This window comes from Dipodomys ordii, unplaced genomic scaffold (genome assembly GCF_000151885.1).
Source record: "Dipodomys ordii isolate 6190 unplaced genomic scaffold, Dord_2.0 Scaffold187, whole genome shotgun sequence".
Taxonomy (NCBI): Eukaryota; Metazoa; Chordata; class Mammalia; order Rodentia; family Heteromyidae; genus Dipodomys; species Dipodomys ordii.
Window position 1 is genome coordinate 319,856 of NW_012267403.1, and position 18,013 is coordinate 337,868.

At 42.1% G+C, this 18,013-nt stretch overlaps 1 protein-coding gene across 1 annotated transcript in view; it reads right to left on the reverse strand.

Annotated features, from left to right (window-relative positions):
* Nucleotides 1-5,001, reverse strand: part of LOC105999329 (vascular endothelial growth factor receptor kdr-like) — a 181,953-nt gene extending 176,952 nt beyond the window's left edge. Inside the window, exons 1-2 of the mRNA XM_013034308.1 lie at nt 4,728-5,001; nt 4,373-4,500 (exon numbers count right to left, since the gene is read on the reverse strand). Coding sequence (XP_012889762.1) covers nt 4,373-4,490 — 118 coding nt within the window. The 5' untranslated portion in view covers nt 4,491-4,500; nt 4,728-5,001. The remainder of the gene's footprint in view (nt 1-4,372; nt 4,501-4,727) is intronic.
* Nucleotides 5,002-18,013: the final 13,012 nt, after the last annotated feature.

Below are 18,013 nucleotides of genomic sequence, written 5' to 3' on the forward strand. Positions count from 1 at the left end.
AGCAAAATGGACTCAGTTCTTTAGTTCTTTATGTGACAAAGTTTCAAGGACTTTCTCCACCCAGTTTAATCTCTTCTGAAAACACCTTAGTCTTTCACCAAAGCTAATGTGAGGCTCAAAGTCAGACCTTGGTACCACAGATGGAGTCTGGCCAGGGGAACCAGAGAACTAAAGCCTTTGTTGGCATTAGATACTTACTATTTAGTTAAGATAAACTAAATCAAAATAGGTTTTGATTTATCTGCCTATAAAATCAATACAATAGAGTACAATAGTGGGCTGGGAAGGTGGCTCAGTGGTAGAGCGCTTGCCTTGCATGCTCGAGGTCCTCGGCTTGATTCCTTAGCATCACATAAGCAAAAAGAAAAAAGCCGGAAGTGGCACTGTGGCTCAAGTGGTAGAGTGCTAGCCTTGAACTGAAGAGCTGAGGGACAGCGCCCAGGCCCAGAGTTCAGGCCTCACGACCGGACCCCCCCCCCAAAAAAAAGTCAATACAATAGAGTACAATAAAGCTTCAGAAGCAAAGCAAAACATAAAAAATTACCTTAAAAATATATGGCTGGGCTGGGAAGGTGGCTCAGTGGTAGAGCACTTGCCTTGCATGCATGAGGCCCTGGGTTCGATTCCTCAGCACCACATAAGCAAAAAGAAAAAAGCCGGAAGTGGCGCTGTGGCTCCAGTGGTAGAGTGCTAGCCTTGAGCTGAAGAGCTGAGGGACAGCACCCAGGCCCAGAGTTCAGGCCCCACGACTGGACCCAAAAACAACAACATATATATATATATATATATATATATATATATATATATATATATATATATGGCTATTTTGGTTCTCAAAAGTTTTATTTCCACATTTCTATTGTTTTTAGAGAGGGTGCATACAAACTTAAAATGTTATTAAAATTAATTTTGCCCTTTGTATCCTAATTACATAGTTGTATTTCCCTTCTACTTTCACGTGAATATTTTCCCATTATAGCATTATACCATTTCCATATGCAAGAATAAAAATATTTAGTCAGGGGATGTGGCTTAGTGGTAGAGTGCTTGCATGAAGCCCGGGGTTCGATTCCTCAGTACCACATAAACTGAAAAGACTGGAAGTGGTGCTGTGGCTCAAGTGGGAGAGTGCTAGCCTTGAGCAAAAGAAGCTCAGGGACAGTGTACAGGCCCTGAGTTTAAGCCCCAGGACTGGCAAAAAAAAATTTTTTTTTAGTTGGGCAGTGGAATCCAAGCTACTCAGGAGGCTGCATGCAATCTGAGGGTTAAGCTTCAAAGGCAGACCCAGCAAGAGTTAGAGAGACTATCCCCAATTAAGCACCAAAAAAGCCAGAAGTGGAGCTGTGGCTCAAGTGTTACAGCACTACCCTTGAACAAAATAGCTCAGGGGTAACGCGGGGGCCTTGTTTGCAAGCTCCAGGACCAGCGCATGCTCGCTCACACACATGCTCTCTCTCTCACACACACACACAGAAAAATATTGAAGAAAATTATTTTTCTTTTGTACCAATACTGAGCCTTGAACTCAAGGCCTTATACTCTTTATCTTTTCTTTTCTTTTTTGATGTGGGCTTTTACTCCAGGCCTGGCTTCTTTAGCTTTTTCCCTACTCAAAGCAGGTGTTCTACCACTTGAGTCATGACTCTGCTTCCCACTTTTTGCTGGTTAATTGGAGATAAGAGTCTCCTGGGTTTGTCTGCCCAAGAGGATTTGAAGAGGGACTCTCAGATCTCACTCCCTGAGCAGCTAGGATTAGAGGTGCCACTTGAGCCATAGCTTCACTGAAAATATTTAAAAGAATAAGGCAAAAACCAAGCTTTTGTCCTCTTTTAAAATTGACCTGCAGGCTTAGCCATCCTAAAATCCTATAGTTTACCTTCTTATCAACACTTCTGACACCATTCTAATAATTTATAAATCCTGTTAAATCTAATCTCCAAATTTTTCTCTAGCTCTAACCAGGGACAGGAAAACAGACTAGACTCAAGGCCTTGGGAAAGTAGCCCCAGTATTCTGTATCTATAGCATTCCCCTTCGTATTTACTCCAGAAATCTTATTGCAAAAAGCAATTGAGACAAAGAGTGAAAATGAATTATACAACTTAAGGGTGGGAATGGGAAAGAAAAACTGGGAGAGAGCAAGGGAAGGGGTGATAGTGTCCAAAAGAAATGTACTCTTGGGCTGGGAAGTTGGCTCAGTGGTAGAGTTCTTGCCTTGCATGCCTGAGGCCCTGGGTTCAATTCCTCAGCACCACATAAGTAGAGAAAAGCCAGAAGTGGCGCTGTGGCTCAAGTGGTAGGGCACTAGCCTTGAACTGAAGAGCTGGGGGACAGCATCCAGGCCCAGAGTTCAGGACCCACAAACAAACAAAACCCCTCTGTACATTACCTTTAAAATAACAATATTTTTTAAAACAATTGAACTATTCTGACAAGTTCTCTTTTCAGCTCTAATGAGTATGGATTCCTCTTCTAAAAGCTTCCACAACTGCCATTGCTGGATATATGACATTTCTAGCAACTTTTCAGTAGCTCTGAAGTTGTATCCAAATGTTTTCTCAGTATCCAGAGAAGTCATTCTCCCAGAGTAGAGATTTACATTTCCAGTAGAAAAATGTTCTCTTTCCGTATTGAATTCATTGTAAATTCAATTTCCTTCCTATGACTGGTTCATTTGTGATGTGTTCTCCTTGACAAAGAAGGTGCAAGCCAAATAAAAGGATCCATCTTTATTTTACAAATTCAAAGCCAAGGCTAGAAGAGAAGTACCCAAGTGTGTTTCTAGTATAGCTAAGAAGAAAAATCAATTGCTTAGGTAGCTACTACTATTTGCATTACACTACAGACACCAAGACAATTTTGTAGAATAGATATAATGACTGGGAGCTGATGGCTCATATCTGTAATTCTAGCTACTCAGAAGGCTAAGTTATAAGGATCGTGGTTCAAAGACTGCCTGGGTGGAAAAGTCTGTGAGACTCTCATCTCCAATTAACCAACAAAAAGCCACAAGTGGAACTAAGGTTCAAGAGGTACAGTGTCAACCTTGAGTGATAAAGCCAAGGGAGAATGAGACACCAGAGTTTGAGCCCCAGTACCAGCACACACAATAAAATATTTTATCATTTCCCATCTTGTTAGAATGTATTATCTTGATTTTTAGAGGTTCAATTTGGTATTGAAAAACTGTTTTAAGAACAGTCAAGAACAACACTAGATTCTGACCCCTGTTATAATGCTCAGATTAAACTCAATGAGTGAAAGAAAGCATAGAAACCACATCAGAAATATGGCTGCTTATCCTTTAGTTAATACTAAAGGATAAGCTATCCAGGTTTTCCCATTGTGTCCACTGGCCACTGACTAGTTTACTCTGTTGTAGGAAGTGGCTATAAACTTTTGGGTGGAAAGTTTGGATTGAGATTCTTTTGAATTCCTTCGGGTCTGAAAAACTATAAAGGCAGCAGAGTATGCCACCGCCAACCTTCAACAAAGACAGGAACAGATAAGAGTATGACAACCTTATTGATACCTTTAAGCAGTTGGCTTTAAAAGTTGAGTATCTTTAAGGGTCTCCACAAGGTTAAGGCAGGTACTTACTACCTGAACTGCAGAAACCTATCACTGGAACACTTCACTTTCCTCTCCTTTACAAGGGAATAAAACAATGGCTGATCCAAAGGATGTCCCGTGTTTAATTGGCACTTTCTTTTTCTTTCATTGTGGAGGGGGAATAACTTTAAACATATTGGATTTAGCAGTTATAGAGCAACAACACATTTGAAACAACTGCATTCCAAAAAGTAACCAAATTGAATCGCCATAATTCTGTCGTTTTTCCCTTTCTTTAACCTATTTTCTAAGAGTCAGAGAATGCACATGTCTTTTTACTTTAACTGCTCAGTTTAAAATTACAGACAACTTTACAGATTTCATTTGTGCTCTGCTTAAAAGTTTTATGGAAGTATGGTCAGACAACAGAGAAACAACTCTCTAGGTAGTCTTGGGAAAAAAACGAAAACCTCAGAAGGCGATGTTTTAGACTTTTTGTAAAAAGTGTGAATTCCCCAGGAAGAAAATAAGCCGACAACTACCAAACATTGCACATTAAACCTCCCCAGTACAAGCTTGGCCACCCTCCGGAGAGGGCACACAATTGATCACTCGGGGAGCTTTCTCTTTCCTCTCACTACTAATCCTATGAACTTCCAGCCATAATTGTATGCAGAACTGGTTCGGAGATCTGCCTGGAAGGCTAGTGAATACTCCTTACCATCTTTCCCCCGCCTAAGACCTGACCTCTTTGGGGTAAGCCATATAGCTTGGAGTGACAGAACAAGCACAAGCAGCCATGGGGTGCGACATCACGTACCTGGAGTCTCAAGCAGGGCGAACAAGAGGCAGAAGGCCAAGACAGACGGGACACCACGCCACAGAGCAAGCATCCTAGGTCGCTGAGGGCAGCAGAGTGCTAGAGCTCCATCGTTCATCGTTTCAGTCCTTGGTCAGATTAAAATGCAGGGTATAGGGATAGAGTTACTCTCACCTTTCACCTCTGAACTCTAGCACTAACGCTCCCTCCTCTACTTACCCAAGACCCAGCAACCCCCTCCTGGGGCCCAAAGTTACCTAGCTATCCTGTGGGGGGGGGATCATAGGTGAGGAAGTTTAGCCCAGGACTCTTGGCTGACTACCCCTCCCTCCTCCCAGGCTCCCAGTTCCCTAACCTTTGGCGACAGGTGAGCTGTTAGAGTTTCTGAGGCGCCTATACTCCAAACCCTCGATACTACAGGTGTAGCTCAGCTTCTCTGAGGCGCTCCAAACTTTCTGCAGAAAGCAGCCAAAATTAGAGAGGAAGTTGGGACAGCCTGGAGCAAGGCGGGGAAGGAGAGGGCGCGTGTGGGGAGCCTGGAGGAAGGCAGGCGCCCCCGCAAAGCCGGAGACCAGTGCAGCCAGCCAGTCTGAGAGCTGCAGTGCTCTAGGGAGCTAGTGTGTGATGGAGCCGCGTTTCCCTTTCCTCCTCCGCATAGCCCACCAGCCCCCTCCCCCCAGTCTGATTTCCCCTTGGCTAAGACCTTGGGTAGGATCCAGGAGGAGTGAGGGGACTTCTTTCTGGAAAGAGAGGAAACCCACGTCAGCACAGGCACACCCCAAGGAGGAGAGGCCAGGACTCCTATTCAGCCTTCCAGAGGCAGAAAGATTAAAGCTGCTGGGGAGCTGTTATGGAGATGCAGATTTTTAGAGAAGTTGTAAGTAATTGATCCTGGTGACTAGTGCTGAGTGGAGAACTCAAATTACAAAGGAGAAAACTTAAGCCCCGTAAAGGCTGCTTGCCTTTGCCTAGGTAACATTTGGGCAGAGTGATGTTTTCAGACATTCTTATCTCTCTACACCCCTCTACTCACTGATGATAGGGGCTTTAGCGTTTTGTGATAAGCACGTTAACCTTTTAGGGGAGGAAAGAGCTAACCCCAAACTGACACTTTATTTTAATTTCCCTGCTGCCTACTACACTCCCAGGAAATATAGAAAGAAAATACAGGGAGCTTCAAGCTCCCATCTCCACTCACACTTCTGCCTCTACCCACACCTAGACTTGCAGGACTCTGGCTGCCCCTTTTTCCTTCCCCACAGGCTTCTAGCCAAGAGAAACTAAAGCAGAGAAAGTAAATAATAGCTGCCACATCACACAGGTAGGAAGTAGGGAAGCCCAAAAGTACAATCAAGTTTGATTCCAGAGTTCAGGTCCAAAACACTTAGAATGTACATGTTAAAACACTCTTCTTTTTTTTTTGTCAGTTTAGGGCTTGAACTCTGGGTCTAGACACTGTCCCTCAGCTCTTCAGTTCAAGGCGAGCACTCTACCACTTGACCACAGAGCCACTTCCAGTTTTCTGATGGTTTATTGGAGATAAGAGTCTCATGGACCTTCCTGCCCAGGCTGGCTTTGAACCAAGATCCTTAGATCTCAGCCTCCTGAGTAGCTGTTAGGATTACAGGCATAAGCCACCTGCCCAGGATGGTTTTTAACCATGATCCTCAAATCGCACCCTCCTGAGGAGCAAGTATTACAGGCATAAGTCATGGTTCTCCAGTTGTAAAAACACTTAACTATAGAAAGGAATATAAAACTGTAATACTATTTATAGCTATTCAAAAGGCTGAGATCAAAGTCACAGGCAGATACATCCATGAGACACTTACCTCCAGCTAAAAAGCAAGAGACAGAGATGTGGCAAAAGTGGATATGTTGTTCAACTGGTAGAGCAACAGCTTTGAGTAGAAAAACCAAGCTCCAGTACCCATACAAAATAAGAATAATCATAAAATCCACACATTTTCAGAAATGTACCCCATGTAACTACTTCACTTTATACAGATGGAGAAACACAAGTATGATTAAGGGAAATAAGATGACAAGTTGACTCAGTGATCACTCTCAAACCTAGAACATATGTGAAATCAAACTGAACAGATATGAGCCTAATGTGTACCTGAACCTTGACCCATCTACATTAGGTTTCCTGTCATTGCTGGAATCACATGACTCACATCGTGTCCAGCTTTACTCTGCAGAGCAGTATATGGAAACTTTTCTTCCTATGCTGACTTGCTACCACAATCCTCCCAACCACTTAGCTTGAGATGGCAGGAGCACTTGACTAGACCCAATGGTAGGTTGAGGAGTTTTGGAGACTCTTTTGCCCGTGCTGGCCTCAAACTGAGATCCTCTAGTTCACAGGTTTCCAATGAGCGAGGGTTACTGGCAAAGCCTCCAGAACCTATTGAAGTTTAGACTTTTTTAAGGCAGTAGGGGTGCAATTGAAATCTTTTAGGTTCTCAGTGATCAAATGGAAGTAGTTGTGACATACAAAAACAGCAACAACAAGAACCAAAAACAGAAGAAAAACAAAAACACTCAGATCCTAGAGAAACTAAAGGTTAGTCCAGGGTCTTTCCCATTTTCACATGCTTCAGTTCCTATCTTTGGCTCTCAGAGAGGAAACAGTTGTACAATAATCAATCCAGTATGGGGCTGGGAAGGTGCCTCAGTGGTAGAGTGCTTGCTTTGCATGCATGAGGTCCTGGGTTCAATTCCTCAGCACCACATAAGCAGAAAAAGTCAGAAGTGGTGCTGTGGCTCAAGTGGTAGAGCGTTAGCTTTGAGCTGAAGAGCTGAGGGACAGCTCTCAGGTCCAGAGTTCAGGCCCCATGACTGATAAAAAAATCAATCCAGCAGAAAGCATTTTATGAATCTCCATTTTGATGGTCACACTTTTGGGAAGTGATGAGCAAAGGATTTATGTAAAACTGGCTAGATTCACCAGAAGGAAAATTTAACTTACTAATTGACACATACAAGACTTGGGCTGGGAAGCAGAAGTTGAGTTGAATGGAGAACTTGAGACATCCAGACACTGGTGGCTTACACCTGTAATCCTAGCTACTCAGGAGGCTGAGATCTGAGGATCATGGTTCAAAGACAGCCTGGGCAAGAAAGTCCATGAGACCCTTATCTCCAATAAACCATTAGAAAACCAGAAGTGGCACTTGGCTCAAGTGGTAGAGTGCTAGCCTTGAGCTGAAGAGCTGAGGGATACTGCCCAAGTCCAGAGTTCAAGTCCCATCACCAACAAAAACAAAACAAAACAAAAACTTGAGATAGCTCATTAGTTTTATTATGGTCTCAAACTGAAGAGAACCAAATGGTGAAGTGGAATCCACAGGTACTCTCTTCCTCTCTGGGATGAGGTGTGATGGTGTGATAATCCAGGAAAGGCAAAATTAACTGTCTAACCATTTTTGTCCTCTCAGCTTCCAAGATGCCTGTCTTACTTGTGAAATTATAAGCAAATCAAATCAAATTATTAATCATACAAAGTTAAGATTAATTTGGAAATCCAGGTATTGGTGACTCATATCTGTAATTCTAGCCACTCAGGAGGCTGAGATCTAAGGATTACAGTTTGAAACAAGCCCAGACAGGAAAGTCCATGAGATTCATCTACAATTAATCACCAAAAAAAGGCTGACGTGGAGCAAAAGTGAAGCTGAAGCTCTCAACTGGTAGAGCACCAGCTTTGAGTAAAAAACCTAAGAGATAACAGGTCCTGAGTTCTAGCCCCAGTATTGGTATGCACACACTGCACACACACACACACACACACACACACACACACACACACACAATTTATAATGCTGTTTAATAGGTTAGATTCTACCAGAGATAAATAAATGTCTTGATGGTACACATCTGTGGGATTATATCTGTAATCCCAGCACACGGAAGTCTAAGGCTGGAAGACTATGAGTTAAAGGCAAACTTCAGCTACATACTGAGATCCAGACTACTCTGGGCTATATATCAAGATACTATCTCAAAAAATTAATTAGTTATATTTAATTTTTAAAACTAAAGGAGTTAGGTGCTGGTGACTCATGCTTGAGCTCCTAGTTGCTCAGAAGGCTGAGATCTGAGTATAGCAAGTCGACTAGCCAGAGCAGAAAAAGGCTATGAGACTTTTATGTCCAACAGACTACTCAGAAAAAGCCAGAATTGGCACTGTGGCACAAGTGTCTGTAGAGCACTAGCCCTGAGCAAAAAGAAGCTCAGGGAAAGTGCCTGAAACCTGAGTTCAATTCCCAGGACTGGTGAAAAAAAATTCAAACACAAAAAAAAGCTCTTAAAATAAAAATAAGCAGAAATGGCCTGAGAATGAATGGCAGACTATGACTGACCAAACTAAAATCTTCAAGGAGATACAAATAGCTATCCCAGGGTTAACAAGAAATTTGTCCGTAACTCTAAGAAATACATTGGTCTGTGAATATATTTCTCTCTTTGGTGGGAGAGAGTACCACCAAAAGAGAAAGCAGTTCAAGATGATGCTCAAAACAAGGAATGTGGGCTGGGAAGGTGGCTCAGTGGTAGAGTGCTTGCCTTGCATGCAAGGCCATGGGTTCGATTTCTCAGTATCACATAAGCAGAAAAAAGCCAGAAGTGGCGCTGTGGCTCAAGTGGTAGAATGTTAGTCTTGAGCTGAAGAACTGAGGGACAGCATTCAGGTCCAGAGTTCAGGCCCCACAACTGAAAACACACACACACACACACACACACACACACACACACACACACACGAAAACACACACAAACATACATACACACACACACACATATACACAGGGAAAGTTCAGAAGGTCAGTGTCACAGAGGTAACTAATCCTATTTATGTATCTATTTGTTTGTTTATGTCAGTACTAGAGCTTGAATTAAGGGCTCTCCCTTAACTTTCTCCCTTAAGGCTAACGCTCTACCACTTGAGACACAACTTCTCCTTCCAGCTTTTTACTGGCTAATTATAAATAAGTCTCATGGACTTTTCTGCCTAGGTTGGCTTCAAACCAGAATCCTCAGTTCTCAAACTCCTGAGTAGCTTGGATTACTGGCGTGAGCCACCTGCATCCAGCCACTAATCCCATTTATGAGGTTTTAGTCCAATTGTCTCCTTAAAAGCCCCATTCTTACTACTGTTCTCTTGTGTGTTAGGATTTCAACATTTGAATATTGAGAATATTGAGCAGGGCACAAACATTCAAACCATACCATCTGTAGCCAAGAGATGGAAATGTCCACGCATATTAAGGACAGTTCAGGAATTATGAAATAAACAGGTAGTTCTCAGCTTTAAATACATATTGGAACCATGTGGAACATTTTGAAAACATATTGAAATGCAAATTCCACCAATTTCTTGAGTATTCCTAAATGGGACTAGGGCATTTCTTTTTCTTAAAAACTCAGCCAACTTGGCACCAGTGACACAGGAAATATGGCTAGAGATTTAGCTGTGGAACCTAGTTAACAGAACTGGAAGACCCTCTTTCTGCTAGGGCCAGGGTTTTTGGGGGTGACCATTTCACTCCTAGTACAGTATTTCTTGCAAGGATCCAAATTCTTAGGGCAGCCATTAAAGTTTTCTCCTTTTTTTGTTCATTCTTCAATCTTGAAAGACCTAGTTGCCATCTATCAGTGGTTTGGCTGTATGGTGGCTCAGTGGTAGAGGGCTTGCCTTGCATGCATGGGGCCCTGGGTTCGATTCCTCAGCACCACATAAGCAAAAAGAAAAAAGCCGGAAGTGGCGCTGTGGCTCAAGTGGTAGAGCTCTAGCCTTGAGCTGAAGAGCTGAGGGACAGTGCCCAGGCCCAGAGTTCAGGCTCCATGACCTGACCCCCCCCCCCCAAGAAACATGCAACTTTAAAAAAAAGAGATCACATGCATGTTCCTGAAATACTATGGGTAGACTACAATTTGGAGGAAAAGCCAGTAAATATCAAATACCCTGACAAACAAATATTTTATTCTGGAGTCATTGCTGATCAATCTACTTTGTTCTTTGGTCCCTGGTGGAAAGAAATAGGCATGCTCCCATGATCAGGTTGATCTCATGTAGGAAGGAAAGAAAATGGTCCTTTTTCTCAAATTTCAGCAATAAAAGGTTAAGAAAAAGTGATAATTAAGCAATATTTAAAGTTAAAATGATAGCTAGCATCTTAAAACGGAAGTTGTATTCATATAAAATTTTGACTTGTCATATTTACTTACAAGCAATTTGTTTGTAAGTTTAGTTTTGTCAAAAGATTACAGCTATTCAGAAGGTAGGAAGGATTGAGGTTTTAGGCCCCCCTGGGCAAAAAAACATAAGGGGGAGGAGGGAAGGGGAGAAGAGGGGAGAGAGGAGCTGGGGAGGTAGGGAAGGAGAAGGAGAAAAATAAAGGAGGGGGTAACAATGCTCAAGAGGAAATGGACTCATTACCTTGCTCATGTAACTGTAACCCCTCTGTACAGTATCTTTACAATAAAAATATATATTAAGAAAAAAGGCATAAAACCTTACCTCCAAAATAAGTAAAGCAAAATGGAAGCACAAGGTCCTGAGATCAAGCCATAGTACATAAAAAAAGAGAGTATTGTGTTATATGACCACTTTAGGAGAAAACACAGTAGTGTGTACACACACACACACACACACACACACACATTTCATGCTTAAAGCTTATTTCCCCTGCTTAAAGCTTATTTCCCCTCCACGGGGCTGGGAAGGTGGCTCAGTGGTAGAGTGCTTGTCTTGCATGCCTGAGGCCCTGGGTTCGATTCCTCAGCACCACATAAGCAAAAAGCAAAAAGCCAGAAGTGGCACTGTGGCTCAAGTGGTAGAGCGCTAGCCTTGAGCTGAAGAGCTGAGGGACAGTGCGCAGAGTTCAGGCCCTACTACCAGACCCAAAAAAAAAAAACTTATTTCCCCTCTAAAATATTGGTCTAACTTGCTGGGTACTGATAGCTTATGCCTATAATCCTAGCTACTGAGGAGGCTGAGATTTGAAAAACATGGTTTGAAGCCAGCCTGGCAGGAAAGCTGATGAATTTTCTATCTCCAATAAACTACCAAAAATCTGGAAAGGGAGCTCTGGCTCAAGTAGTAGAGCACTAGCCTTGAGCAGAAGCAGCTCAGGGATAGCACACAGGCCCTAAGTTCAAGCCCCAGGACCAGTACAAAAATTAGCCTATATTAGATGTAAATATACTTTAAGTATTTATTTCCAAATATTATTATTTATTTAAAATAGTGCTCAAACTTATTAGAAGTTCATATATCTCTTGATGGTATATTGGAGTATTTTGTATACAAAGGTTATGAACTAGAGACTCAAGTATACTATCTTTCCAAGAACTCCAAACTCATATGTAGCAAATAACTTGTTTACAAATGACTAAGATGTTTTACCATTATCATATACACTTGAAAATATTTACTATAATCTATATTTACTTCACTTTTGAAGTTACTTTTAGATTAACCATAAAATTTAAGACATTAGAAAAGTATACTCAATATCTTGTCTTTTCTTTGTCAATGCAAAACCTCAAAAGTCACCGTACTTGAGACACAGAAATATGGTAATATAAATTTAGTAAGTCTGTACATAAACAGTGAAAGCCAATTATGATAAACTGAAATACGATAAGACCATTTGGTTATATGACTAAAACTTAAAAGAATGTAAACTTTATACTTTTTTCCCCTGGTACTGCCTGGCTTTTCCACTCAAGGCTATATTCTACCATTTAAACTCTACTACTGGCTATTTTTTTTGTCCGTTGTGGGGCTTGAACTCTGGGCCTGGGCGCTGTCCCTCAGCTCTTCAGCTCAAGGCGAGCACTCTACTACTTGAGCCACAGAGCCACTTCTGGTTTTGTGAGTGGTTTATTGGAGATAAGAGTCTCATGGACTTTCCTGTCTGAGCTGGCTTTGAACCTCGATCCTCAGATCTCGGCCTCCTGAGTAGGTAGGATTATAGGTGTGAGCCTTCCTGCACTGGCTCACTACTGGCTTTTTGCTGGTTAATTGGAGATAAATGTCTGCCTGGGTTGGCTTCAAGCTGAAATCGCTGGATCTCAGTCTCCTGAGTAGACAGTTACAGGTGTCAGCCAACAGTGCTCTGCTTCTCCTAAGATAATTTGTCATTAATGTTTCTGTTCAAGTTGTCTTGGCTACAGTGCAGGCACAGAAGAATCAGCTCAGACCATTTGGGATTCATATAAAAAGTCCTGGGCACTTGTGATTCATGACTAGAATCCTAGGTACTCAGGGGGCTGAGAGCTGAGGATGTTGGTTCAAAGCCAATTGGGGCAGGAAAGTCTGTGAGACTCTTATCTCCAATAAACTACTCAGGGGGCTGGGAAGGTTGCTCAGTGGTAGAGCGCTTGCCTTGCATGCATGAGACCCTGGGTTCGATTCCTCAGCCAATTCCTCAGCACCACATAAGCAAAAAGAAAAAGGCTGCAAGTGGCGCTGTGGCTCAAGTGGTAGAGCATTAGCCTTGAGCTGAAGAGCTGAGGGACAGCGCCAAGTCCCAGAGTTCAGGCCCCACGACCGGACCCAAAAATAAAAAAAAATTAAAAAAATAAAAAAAAAAATAAACTACTCAGAAAAAGCTTCAGTGGCCCTGTGGCTTAAGTGGTACAGTGCTAGCCTTGAGCAAAGGAAGCTCAGAATCAATGCCTAGAATTCAAGCCCCAGGACCATCACACAATAAACAAACAAACAAGTAAATGGAATTTTTTTTTAAATGACCACCAGGTGCTGCTATATCAAGCACTTTAGGGACAATATCCAGGCCTTGAGTTCAAGCCCCATTTCTGGCATGTACATACATGCACACACACAATTTAGGAAAAATGAAAGATCAAATAAAGACACAAAAAGCAAAAGATATCTGTCATAAAACCAAAGACAAAAAGACAAATACATATAATATATATGTATGTATATATAAATTTTGTTTTGTTTTGTTTTTGGGTCCAGTCGTGGGGCCTGAACTCTGGCCTGAGCACTGTCCCTCAGCTCTTCAGCTCAAGGCTAGCACTCTACCACTTGAGCCACAGCGCCACTTCCGGCTTTTTTTCTTTTTGCTTATGTGGTGCTGAGGAATCAAACCCAGGGCCTCATGCATGCAAGGCAAGCATTCTACCACTGAGCCACCTTCCCAGGCCCTGTATATATAAATTTAAGCATGAAGAACTAAAAAGTATATTTACTATAAACCAACCAAACCTGAGCTAAAACAAGTAAAAAAGTGGCTGCACATATTTCAGCCAATTACTTTTAGGAAAACAATTGCACTAAATCATAGTATATTTTCAGTTATATATTTCATACACTCTGAGAATAGTAATGAAAACTTCTCAAGACAGCTCCAGAACAAAATTTGCATTCTTTCTTCTCATGCAAACTTCAGCACATATTTCCAAATACATATGATTGTCTAAGTCTTAATAGCTTCACAAACACAAAATATTTTTCTTCCTAGGCTTAGTTTATCTCATTCAGTGTGATGATCTGCAGTTCCATCCATTTTCATGCAAATTACATAATTTCATTATAGCTGAATACTTCCTTTAATTTTTATATATTTATACTATTTCCTTTCCTTTCTGTGTGTGTGTGTGTATGTGTGTGTGCGCGGGTGCGCGCATGCCCCCCCACATGCACACACTCGTGTGCATGCGCACATGCGCACACCAGTAGTGAGGCTTGACTCAGGGCCTGGGACCCTGAGTTTTTCTACTTAAAATTAGTGCTCTACCACTTAAGATCCAGTTTACTTCTGATTTTATGGTAATTAATTGGAGATAAGCGTCTCATGGACTTTTCTGCCCAGTCTGGCTTTGAACGATCCTCAGATCTTAGCTTCCTGAGTGTCTAGGATTACAGGTGTGAGCTACCAGCACCTGGCTTTGCTTAGCTTTTTAGCTCAGGGCTGGCATTCTACATGCTGTGCCACATTTCCACTCCAGCTTTTTCTTTGCTGGTTAATTGAAGATAAGAATGTCTCAAATTTGTCTGCCCAGGTTGGCTTCTAACCTGGATCCTCATCTCTGAGTCTCCAGGTAGCTAGAATTACAGCTTCTGCTGTAATCCGAGGAGTCACTGCTCCTGGCTTTCTATTTCCTTTTGTTTTAAATTAGTCGTTGCTCTAATACATTGATTCATAATCCATTAAATGGATGTAAAATATGCACTTTGCAAAAACACTTTATTTAATATTATCAATAAAACAATGTTAAAGATGTGATTCCATCTCCACTGAATACAAAGGGCTTTAATTATGCTAAATTGAAGTTTCATTTTGCTGAAAATTTGAAAGATGATCATATTTTGTGCATCAGAAAATTCTTTGCAAACTCAATGGAAAGGCACACAGGCACAGGCATCGAAATATATAACTGAAGCTGGGTGCCAGTGGCTCACACCTGTAATCCTAGCTACTCAGGAGGCTGAGATCCGAGGATCGCCGTTCAAAGCTAGCCCAGGTAAGAAAGTCTGCGAGGGGCTGGGAAGGTGGCTCAGTGGTAGAGTACTTGCCTTGTATGCATGAGGCCCTGGGTTCAATTACTCAGCACCACATAAGCAGAAAAAGCTGGAAGTGGTGCTGTGGCTCAAGTGGTAGAGCACTAGCCTTGAGCTGAAGACCTGAGGGACAGTGCCCAGGCCCAGAGTTTAGGCACCATGACTGCCCCCCCCCCAAAAAAGTCTGCAAGACTCTTATCTCCAATTAACCACCAGAAAACCGGAAGTGATGCTGTGGCTCAAGTGGTAGAGTGCTAGCCATGAGCTGAAGAGCTCAGGGACAGAACCCGGGCCCAGAGTTCAAGCCCCACGACTGACAAAAAAAAAAAAATATATATATATATATATATATATATATATATATATATATATATGAGAAAAATGGCAGCAAGCATTGCGTTCCTTCAATAAAGGCAGTGATAAGCAATTAATCGAAAAACATAGGCGGGGGGCTGGGAAAGTGGTTCAGTGGTAGAGTGCTAGCCTTGCATGCATGAGGCCCTGGGTTCGATTCCTCAGCACCACATAAGCAGAAAAAGCCAGAAGTGGCACTGTGGCTCAAGTGGTAGAGCACTAGCCTTGAGCTGAAGACCTGAGGGACAGCACCCAGGCCCAGCATTCAGGCCCCATGACCAACAGAAGAAAAAAAATGTCTCCAAAAAAAGAATTAGGCATATAGGTAGCAAAGTAGCATTTTGCTACTACAGAGATTGACTTGTCTTCTTGGTTAGGCATTTGGTAAATTAGACCTTTGTGCTTAATCCAGAAACCTTAGAAATGTCAAAGATCAGTTGAAGATGGACACTAACCCCACCCTTTCTACATATTACATCAGTTATTTTCCCTATCTGGTGTCCCCTTTTAGGGTTCACATTGCTGACATTTAGATGAATGTTTTTTTTCAATGTAGTATAATGAGTGAAATATGATCATCTCTTAAAACTTTTATATTTTAATCTTTCTATAACAAAATTTAAATGAGAACAGTGTGATTGCTATGCAAATATTTCTTCAGGATAATCCTACAGATCATTGTCCCATCCAGCCATATTGCTACCCTAAGATTGTTTTAATATATAACTTCCAGTCAACTGTGCTGGGGAATCCAGTAATAGCGAAGAGAATGAGTCAGGAGGATCATCAACCTGGGCTACCCTGGGCACCAGTGGCTCATGCCTGTAATCCTAGTTACTTAAGATGCTGAGATCCAATGATCAAAGTTGTAGCCAGCCCAGGGAAGAAAATCCATGAGACATTTATCTCCAATTAACCAGCAAAAAGCCTGAAGTAGATTTGGCTCAAGTGGTAGAGGGCTAACTGTAAGGCCCGGATCCTGGATGGCTAACAGACTCCACACTCCTCGCAGCAAAGTCTCCACCCAGTACCTGCATTACCTAGGCAACTGGGACACCTGGAAGAGGTCACATCTGCATCTGCTGAGGTCACATCTGAATTTGATGTGGCCACACCTTTCCCCGCCCATACCCTAGATAAGGCCTAGCCCAGGCCCAGGCTCTCTCCTCTCTCTGTTCTATTCTAGCTCTCTCTCTCTCTCTCTCTCTGTTCTTACCTCTCTCTCTGTTCATTTCTAGCTCTCTGTCTCTCTGTTCTTTTCTTGCTCTCTCTGCTCTTTTCTAGCTCTTTTCTCTCTTTCCTCTCTTTTGCCAGCCACGTGGAGTGCCAACCTTGCCTGGTCTCAGCAGGTCTACTGAATAAACCTACCCCTTACCTGAATACCACGTGCGTGCTGGTGCAGTTCTTACTCGGCTACCTCTTTTTAAAAACCTAACACTAACCTTGAGCAAAAAAGCTAAGGGAGAGTACTCTGGCCCTATGTTCATGCCCTAGTACTGCACAAAATATATGCTAATACCCTACAGTTCAAGAAACATATGTAACTGTTTTATATCCATTGACATAGATTGCTGCAAAGTTTTCTCTATGACTTTTTCAGGATTCATGTGTATCTTACACAACCATAGGACTTCTAAAATCCTTAAGCTATGGAAGACTTTTTTTTTTGTCGGTGCTGGGGCTTGAATTCAGGGCATGGATATTGTTCCTGAGCTATTTTGCTCAAGGCTAAAGCTCTACCACTTGAGCCACAGCTTCACTTTTGGCTTTTGGTGATTAATTGAAGATAAGATATTTCAGATTTTCCTGCCTGGGCTGGCTTTGAACTAAGATCCTCAGATGTCAGCCTCCTGAGTGAGCCACCAGTGCCAGCTTTATAGAAAGCTTTTGTACCTTGTGAGGATTGATTTCTCAATCTACTCCTTGAGGTGTATTTGTATATCATCCAGATGATTTTCCTAAATCTATAACAGTCCAAGGTTACCATGACATTGTCTACCTAAGGACACATTCACAGTGGGTGGACAGGATAACAAAGAGAGTTCTGTCACTATGGCATGACAAATGGTGGGGCATTGTCAATAACCTTGGGGGAGTACTCTGAAGGTGAATTCTTGTCCTTCCAAGTGAATGTAAATTGGTCCTGAGACTCAGAGGTGAAAAGAACACTAAAGAAGACATTAGCAAGACCTAAAGCAGCACGTTAAGATCCCATTACCTGAATCAATTGTTCAATCAGGGGACAATTTTGGGTAAAGTGGTATGGATAAAAGGTACTACTTTAGATCTTTATAATCTACATTCTTTATGAGCCATCTGAACTCAGGGCCTGGGTTCCATCCCTGAGCTTTTTTGTTCAAGGCTAGTACTCTACTACTTAAGCCACACTACTTCTGACTTTTGTGTGGTTAATTAGAAATAGGAGTCTCACGGACTTTCTTGCTTGGGCTGGCTTTGAACTGCTGTCCTCAGCTCTCAATCTCCTGAGTAGCTAGGATTACAGGCATGAGCCACCAATAGCCCACTCATTTGGCTTCTTTAATACTCATTCCTATCCACATATCATTGATTTTACTATTTGTATTCACTGATGTCATTCTCTAACAGTGATGTATGGGATATAGCCCACAAACACACTTGCCATGACTAGCTCTACATTCATGACAGGATGAAATAAAAATTATCTGCCCGCATATGGCTAAAACTATAAGGTTCTACTATTAAGATGGCGTGTGAAATCAGCTGCTGGT